Raw genomic sequence first — 9498 nt, 5'->3', positions numbered from 1 at the left:
TTTCTATACAGATGAGGAAGGTCAGATCTTTATTTTAAACTGCAGAAATGTTATCAAAGCTCGTGTTGGCTGAAGGGTATTGTCAGTCAAAAGCTTACAAAGAGGACTTCAACTCAATATCCTATTTGGGCAACTTGTAGTCGAGTTGGAGTTGAACCACATGCACTTATGAGGATGCAGATTTTCTTTGTGGGAGGATTTCAGACATTTTGACGCAGAGAGAGAGAAGCAACTTTCTTTCAGACGTTGAGTCCAGTTGGTGTATCTGCTTCAAAGTAGAAACCGTCTTTTTGCGTATTCAAAGTGGGACGCTAACCTCTTGTTGCTTCCATCTTTTTACCAGCAGATGGGGCTGTTGGATCAGCTGTGACGCCTCACGCAACGAACCAAAGAAACACACTTACAAATACACCGTTTAGCAAATGCACTGGCTTTATTGAACGTTAGATAAACAGACTCAAACAAGAACCTGTACGATGAGTTCGCAAACATACTAATGCAGTAATCCTAATACTCTTAATTTACCACTGCTTTCTATTCCAATGCACAAAAGGCAGTTTTAAGCTAGACTGAAAGTCTGGCATGCTTGTTACAGTAAAAAGCATGGAGCTGTGCATGAGAGCACGATCACACGCTGACATTTCCACATTCCAGCAGCCAGGGAAACCTTGCTCAGCTCCACCGGTGGAACATCCAGCACGCTCTCAGTCACAGCGGGGGACGCGGTCGTCTCTGTACAGTTATGAGCTTCAGTCCGGCAGCTGGCAGCATATATTGAGGTTGATGTGAGAGGGAAGTGGGTGAAGCAAAATGTGACAACCAGGCACTGTGTCAGTGTGAGAAGCAGAGAGAGGTTTTAACCGATTGCAGGTGGGACATGCATACCACTGGAGTTCAATGAGCTGGTGCAGGCGGGGGTGGTCATGAGGTGATGGGAGAGAAAGAAAGGGTCTTCATAGATAGGCCTGCTGGACGGCACAACGTTGGGGTGTAAAGGGTAGAATCAGAAGGGGGAACGGGACTCCATCATCTGGCAGATCTGGACGAACACTTCATCTGCCGACCTCTCGGCATCAATCTGCAGACAGATACGGACAGAAGTTTTTCACGCAGAGTCGAGGACAGCAGACTGATGACCTCAATACCCACGGTGGCATTTAAAAACACACACACACCTGATGTGGCATTTAAACGTTCAAACAACACATTTTTTAAAGGGGTGGCTCACCTCCAAACAGAAAGTATGTGATTTTCTACCTGTCCCCATGTGAAAGGAAACATCAGTGAGGTCAGTGAAACCCACAAAGAGTCAGATCCGACCTTTAAGACAACATCTTTCAGCAGCAGTGACGTTCATAAAGAGCCAACTCTGATGCAGAGGTAATTAAAGATTCTTCTCTGGTTTGTAATGAGTGCCTCTTTCATTGCCTGTCTGAGACTTTATCTAAATTACAGGTGAAGTAAACCTGAGCCTGGAAATGTTGCAGCATTCAGGTCTAAAAAGTGAGACCAGTTCAGGGGAGCCAATCCTGCATTCCTTTTAATGACCAGCAGGGGGCTACTTAAAGTCTTCAGCCCTCTTCACATATCTGCGGTGCCTTATCGGTGGAAAAAAAGATGTCCCCATTCACCTGCCGCTGTTCCTCTTTGGTTAGTCACACACAACAGACACCTCAGCCCCTCATCAGTGTGTATCAAGCAGCCACAGCGGCAGAATGAGCCGAGTGACGACAGCATACTTGGTTAGAGAGGTGCAGGCTTGCCCTTATGCACAGGAGGCCTGTTTCACCTATGGATGTATTGGTTTCACCACTGTCATTACCTCCTTTGCTCAGACTCTTATCAGCGGCGGGTCAACTACGACCCTCGCTTCTGCCTCTGTATTTTCACTTATTACATGGATGTACCATGAAGGTGCATCAGCTTGGGCTTGTAAGTCATATGTGATAAGACTTCTCCCTTGAAATAATACCCCACTAAACATTTTACATCTCACAAGATTATGGTGTCAGTCTTTAGTCTCACGTATTTTTCAACACAACAACACAAACTCGTTTTATTTGGGAAGTTTGGCGAGGCCATACTCTCTGGACCACACGTTGAAGTGTTATTATTTGGCAACACACTGACCCCCACGTTGCATAGTTATCAACATGAGTCCTCATTAGCACGACTGCATGCAAATAATAGATTTCTGCGTGATAAAAACAGATGAAAGGCCAGAGGGTGTGTCACTCTTAATGCTGCCGCTCAAATGAATTGTGGGAGGTCATTATGCCCTCTCATTTGGGAAAGGATGCTCCCGCGTGTCCTCAGGTAAAAGAGACCATTTTTTCTTACAATTTAGTACATTTGTGCCGCTTAAATCATGGCTCCCATTTGAATACCTACATGTCATTTAACTTAGTTAAACTTAACCTAGTTAAAAGAGACTATTTGACATCTTTGCAGGCGTCATCAATGACCTGCTTTCACCTGTGGGCGTTTGTCCATAATATGCTTGGAATCAGTCACCTGCCACAGCCCTCACTGAAGCTCCAGGGGTCAAACAGGTCTTTTCTCCTTTTATTTATTCGGGCTCCGGCCTGAGATGTAAAGAATAAAACTAATTAAAGGCTTTTAGTGGGACGCTGGGGACTTTAGGTAAGTTTCAGGTCCGTTTTTCACTTTCACAAACACAGTTTTACTGGTTGGTGTCACCACTGTGATGGTTTATTAGAGCAGCTTTGTAGATTTGGATTCCTGCTTCAGAATACAAATGAAATGTTAATTATATCTTAAATCCACTCAGTGCAAAATGAGGAGGGCAATTTGTAAACAGCTGCATAAATATGTGCCCTTCCTGCTCATCACCGCTGCATCTCTGTTTAATTATAGTAGCCGTAGCTATTTTGGTTATCAATGATCCACCACTCCCTTGATATAACATTAACATTTAGTCTGTCTAGACGGGGCTGTTGCCGTGCTGCGGTAAATGGGATCGCCTTTCATCGACCAGACAAACGCACAACTGTGATTTGTTGAACTCATCCCAGATTCCTCTGGTTCTCGAGCTGAGTGCAGGAATGATAACGAGCACATTTTTCTCCTCCATTTGACAAAAGACAGCTCAAGCTTTATACTGGCTTCTGGGGCAGTTCATTCATTTTTTTTGCAAAGAGCAACGATTGTACACTTTGTGCTAATCACAGAAAACAACAGGAGGAAGAATTGTGCTGTGCTAAAAATGCCTCAACTCAATACTAATGAGCTGTTGATTGACATGAAATGATGCGAACATATACTTCAACTCCCTTTGTGTAAAAAGCTCGGCAGACAAGCCAAGCATTTATGTGAATTAGCATTAATACGTAGCAAATGGAGAAACTTTGATTTGCAAAACAAATGTTTTGAACTGCATGCCTTGGGTCAGTTAGTATGAAGATCTGTTATTAATAACTCCCTCCTTAGCGTATCCATGTGTACATGACAAACATTTTTACTGTCTTTACTCATGCCCACTATTTTGTGTAATGAGCACGAGCTGGAAACCATGACAACAATGGCGCCTACAGACCACTTTTCTGATGTCACATTGAGCAAACACTTCATTTTGTCTTCTATCCACGCAAATGAGGCGCAAAGTGCTCTTCTTTTGCGTTTTCACATCTTGTTATTGTGGATGCAGTTGCCTCCAACTGGCCTTGCATGATTGCAGGAAATTCTGCGTTCTCATTTGGACAAAGTTGATGGTTTCTATAAATAAGGGGAAAAATGTCCATTTAAAAAGAGTGTAGTCGAGGCCTGTATCATCCTTCAGTTCCGTCCCTGCCTCCCTCTTGCTTTCGCTCTCCACTTCTCACATAGTAAACACCAGAAGGCTTACAGCCAATTATGAGAGATATTGACACGATTACTTTGGGACTTGTTGAACATATTTGAAGTACCTCTTCATGGATGTCAGCAAAGACAAAGTGGGTTTGGGAAAGTTGTCTTAGTGAGGTGTTCACCCCCCCCCCCCCCCCCCCCCCCGGCCACTCGTTTCTGTCACGCCCATGGGATTTCCCCCATGTTTTTAGTCTTATGTTTTAGGTTATGTTTTGGTTTTTGAGTTCATAGTTTACCATTGTCTTCCCCACAGTTTCTGTTTGCTCATTAGTTGTCACACACATCACCTGTTCATTGTCCCCAGCTGCACTCACCCAGAACAATCACCCAGTTGCCTATTTAGTTTCCAGGCTCCCCCGTCCTTTTGTCAGATCTTTACCTGATTTTCACCCCTCATGCCACGACCCCACGTATTCAAGTCAAGTGGTTTTTCATGTATCATGCCAAGTCTTTTGTTTTCATTAATCATAGCCATGTTTATGTCTTTTGTCCCACAGTTAAGTTTTTTTGTCATCTGGCTCAAGGTTCATCCGCCTTTTGTTTAACTTTGTTTTTGTGAATTAAAACCCAGTTTCTTGTCTTACACTTCTGAGTGCGCATCCGTGTCCCACCCCCCCACCCAGTCCTGTCAATTTCCTCTAACTCTTACCGTGTGCAGAAGCCTGTGGCGCTCATAGTGTGCAGCGACTGCCTGGCTGTCACTGCAGAAGCTCTCGGCCCTCTTTTGCAGGGTGCTCTCTGTGTCTGAGGCGGCCGTAAAGCCGGAGGTGGATTTCCGGCGACACTGCAGCCGACTGGACATGGTGTCCGGAGAGCAGTTCAGCAGGAACACAGCGCTGGGTTCCCCGATCTGACACAGGGGGACAAAAGTCAGCTTTTAAAAGAGTGAAGCTCTCAGTGTCTCTGTATTCTGTCATTCAGCTCCGGTAAATTAATCTTTTCTGCCTGTTTCACTTGTGATGCACAAATCATCAATTTGAACGCCTCAATTCATGTTGTTGAGCGTCTTTCTTGTCAACCATAATTTCGGCACATTTCTTAGTCTTGCATTTACACTCGGTCACATTTAATTCTCATCCGTCTCGTCGGCAGTGCTGCGTGACTCCCCTGAGTCCCTTTACTTTGCTCTCCTTTGCGTGAATCGAGGAGAGCATCTTTAATTCATCTTTCTGACCACATGTCTGCCGTGTGTCCCGACACTCTGCTGCTCTTGCCTTGGCCTCGTACTCCTCCGCTTGTCTCAGGTCTCTGGGGAAGCCGCTGACCACCAGACCTTTTCCCTGCCGTACAGACGACGCCACGGCGTCACACAGCAGCTCCAGCAGTGTGTCCTGGTGAGCACACACAGCAAATTATTTACCACATCTGCGGGTCATTTTTCTCCTTGGTTACTCAGTCCTGCATGAAATCCAACTGATAACTAGTTGTACTTAAGAGTCAACCAAGAATCCACCTCAGAAGGGATGCTCGGTGACCACCGGTATGTAACATGCAGGTGGCTGACAAAGTAACAAACACATTACTGAGGTCCGACTTCAGGATTCGGTTGAATGGTGGAAGCTTTGACCCAAAACTTCACCTGGTGCTTGAATTTATTTTGTTCACCAGTTAAGTAACATGTGCAGTTGTGCAAAGGTAATTTTAGACAAAAATAGGAAAACTAAACAAAATACTCAAATGATCCCAATGGGACCTATAACAATTACTCCAGCTTTTATACCGGAGGCCCCATGCTGATGCTGATAGGCATTTACCAACAGAGAAAACAGGCATACACAAAATATTTATGTGCATCAAATCACCAATGAAACTACTACGAAACAGTTCTTCTAAAAGAGCTCTTCTGTTGCATCAGTGAGAACGGCTCTGTGAAGTACCTTTTTACCTCTTTGATGCTGCTTTTGGTTTCTTAGATTGATGATTTGTTTCAATTCTCTGGGTTTTGTTTTCTCATTTAGTTTGCATATGTTATTTGCCTCAATTCAACTGTCCTTTTAGGTATTTTCTGCTAATGCTCGTGTGGATTCTGCCCTTATTCTTACTGACTTTCTTTGTAGAGCTTTTCCTATTTCGTTGTTTTGGCCTTTTTACTTTCCCCATGTTACCACCTGTCCCATGTAATCATTACTCACCTGCATCCAATCAGCCCTCCCAGTATATATGTTCCTTGGTTTCCATTGTTTCTTGCCAGATTGTTGTCACAGCTCTACCATGTCTACCAGTCCTGTTTCTACTCCTGATTTTTGCATCTTGTTGTTTTTATTTCTAAGTTTAGTACTCTGTAAGCTAAAATGACTCAGCTTCTAGCTTTTGCTTCCTGTGTTATTGCTCAAGCTAGTGCTGCCAGTGGTATTTAAAGTATTGCAACAACAAATTAAGCACCACAAAAGACATTCCATAAGCTGTCCACATAGGAAAAATATGACAGAACTGCATATCCTCGGGGCGGTTGGTGGCGTAGTGGGTTAAGCTGGCCCCGGTTCGAGTCCCGCACCGGGCGGCCCTTTGCTGCTTGTCTTCCCCCTCTCTCTGCCCCCTGCTTCCTGTCTCTCTCCAGCTGTCCTAAAAAGAACTGCATATCCTGTGTGCACAAAGTGGATGTACTAACCCCAAGGCGCCGGCCATTTGGCAAACTGGCATCCGATAAATGAGTGAATAAGTTGAATAAGCGCTGTTAAACACAAGGAAACCTTAATTAAAATAACATTTGCCAGGGAAATAGAGCAAAATTGCGCTTAATCTCTGTGTATTCTGTGACTTAAACAGAAAAGCCTATTTAGAGGCCGCTGAAAATTAAATTCTGGTAGCCTGACACCTTAATCTGTTGGCTAAACAGTTTTGATATTTAATTTGTGTGTAGCTCATGCACATTTAGGGGTGAGGGCTGTTTAGCAACAACAGCTTTAATCAAAATCTTTTTTTAAATATTTGCATGGACAGAGAGTTCATGTGTTCAGACCAGGTTTTGTTCAGTGCTAGACAGACACAATCCTGACAGGTATATCAGGTTAAAAGTGGTTCAAATGGCTTAGATTCGTGGTTAAAGTTTATTCCTGACTTTATTTGCTGACTCTCTTTTTGAATAACGCTGGCTAAACTTCAGAATTACTACTTTTCCTTTCTTCCTGATCGATATTCTATGTACTGGACACCATATATTATCTTTGTGCCTGTCACAGCTTCATTGTGTGTTGGTGCAGAGACGCAGAGCTTGCTCATTACATCCTAACACCCCTCAATTCTACAGATGTAGGGGATATTTTGAAATTTTGCTGCATAATGACTTAAACAGAACAACAGCCATGTACTCATCACATGCATAAATCCATATGAAAGCAAAGACATGGGCACTGTAACTTTAACCATAGCTGTGTGAAACTTCATTTTAAAGCCTTGATTTTAGCATTCGGCTGTTCTTGGGGTTTTTTGGAGCAAAAGATGACCACATTTTAATGAGGGGGAGTCGCAGTGAAATGATGTGGATACTAATTATCTCCACTTCTCATTAGCACGCTCATTAAATCCCTAACATTTGGCATTTATTGTACAAATTTCACTTCATGCCATGACTGCAAAAAAGTTGGTTTCTTATATTTCTTACTTTTTTAAATCTTTTTGAAGTGTAAATTCTGCACAAGTTAAGTTTAATGTCACCTCCAGACCTTGATTTAACTCTCATTATGTTTAACTAATGAAGCTAATTTTGTACTTATAATAGGTTAATTGAGCATTATTGAGACAACTCATTATATTTAGATAATTAAGCTAATTTTGTACTGATTTAATTTTGCCATTGTCTCGAGATGACGAGGATTGCTTTGTCGTGATCATGGTTAAACTTGTGTCGCTATCTCTAGACGGCAAGATGATTGATCTCAAAAAGGCATCATAATCAGCTTTTGCAACTTTCAAATCATATATAGTATTCTGTATATAAAAGATTTTGTCACCCACCTATTACACACCTGTCACACACCTTTTACACGTTTATTAAACATCTGTCACACACCTACTACAATCTCACACACCTATTACTCACCTTTGACACACCTATTACACATGTCACAAACCTATTACACATCTGTCACACACCTATTACACATCTGTCACACATCTGTCACACACCTCACACACCTATTACACATTTATTACACATCTGTCACATCTATTACACATCTGTCACACACCTATTACACATCTGTCACACATCTGTCACACATCTGTCACACACCTCACACACCTATTACACATTTATTACACATCTGTCACACACCTATTACACATCTGTCACACACCTCACACACCTATTACACATTTATTACACATCTGTCACATCTATTACACATCTGTCACACACCTATTACACATCTGTCACACATCTGTCACACATCTGTCACACACCTCACACACCTATTACACATTTATTACACATCTGTCACACACCTATTACACATCTGTCACACACCTCACACACCTATTACACATTTATTACACATCTGTCACATCTATTACACATCTGTCACACACCTATTACACATTTATTACACGTCACACCAATTACACATCTGTCACACACCTATTACACATCTGACACATTTATTACACATCTGTCACAAAGCTATTACACGTCTGTCAAACACCTATTAGACACCTGTCACAAACCAATTACACATCTGTCACACACCTGTCACACATCTATTGCACATCTGTCACAACTATTACACATCTGTCACACACCGGTCACACATGTATTACACACCTGTCACACACCTCTTACACATTTATTAAACATCTGTCACACACCTATTACGCATTTATTACACATCTGTCACACACCTCACACACCTATTACACATTTATTACACATCTGTCACACATCTATTACACACACATCACACACTTATTGCACATCTGTCACACACCTGTCACACATCTGTCACACACCTATTACACACCTGTCACACACCTATTACACGCCTGTCACACACTTATTACACATCGGTTACACACCTATTAAACATTTATTACACATCAATAACACACCTGCCACACACCTATTACACACCTGCCACACACCTATTACACACATGTCACACACCCATTACACACCTGCCACACACCTATTACACATCTATTACACACCTGTCACACACCTATTACACATTTATTACACATCTATTACATACCTGTCACACACCTATTGAACATTTATTACACATCTATTACACATCTGTCACACACCTATTACACACATCACACACCTGTCAAACACCTATTACACATTTATTACACATCTGTCAGATTAATATTAGGGATTTCAGAGGGACTTGGAGAAACTGACTTCTTCTCAGCAACACTATGTTTCTTACTTGTTATTAGCTTCAACTTTTAAACCCTTGAAAAAGAACAATGTTCCATCAGTAACTTATTGATTATAGAACTGACAGTTACTCTACATCTAGAAACACATCAGATTTATCCTGAGAGATGTACACCAACTAATACACGGTCTAAATTTTAGTGCCAGGCATCGTAGGGCTGAATGGGTGAGTGTTGGGAAACTCTACTGCTTACATTTCTATTTCTTTAAATCAATATTAATCTCATGGTCTAATCTTACAAGAAGAGACT

At 42.1% G+C, this 9498-nt stretch overlaps 1 protein-coding gene across 2 annotated transcripts in view; it reads right to left on the bottom strand.

Annotated features, from left to right (window-relative positions):
* Nucleotides 1-411: 411 nt before the first annotated feature.
* Nucleotides 412-9498, bottom strand: part of ak5 (adenylate kinase 5) — a 101678-nt gene continuing 92591 nt past the window's right edge. For both annotated transcript variants that reach the window (XM_075482878.1, XM_075482879.1), the window contains 3 exons: nt 5082-5198; nt 4517-4717; nt 412-1078 (listed from right to left, as the gene is read on the bottom strand). In XM_075482878.1, coding sequence (XP_075338993.1) covers nt 1004-1078; nt 4517-4717; nt 5082-5198 — 393 coding nt within the window. In that variant the 3' untranslated portion in view covers nt 412-1003. The remainder of the gene's footprint in view (nt 1079-4516; nt 4718-5081; nt 5199-9498) is intronic.

This window comes from Odontesthes bonariensis, chromosome 14 (genome assembly GCF_027942865.1).
Source record: "Odontesthes bonariensis isolate fOdoBon6 chromosome 14, fOdoBon6.hap1, whole genome shotgun sequence".
NCBI lineage: Eukaryota > Metazoa > Chordata > Actinopteri > Atheriniformes > Atherinopsidae > Odontesthes > Odontesthes bonariensis.
This window is presented reverse-complemented; position numbering and strand designations above follow the sequence as displayed.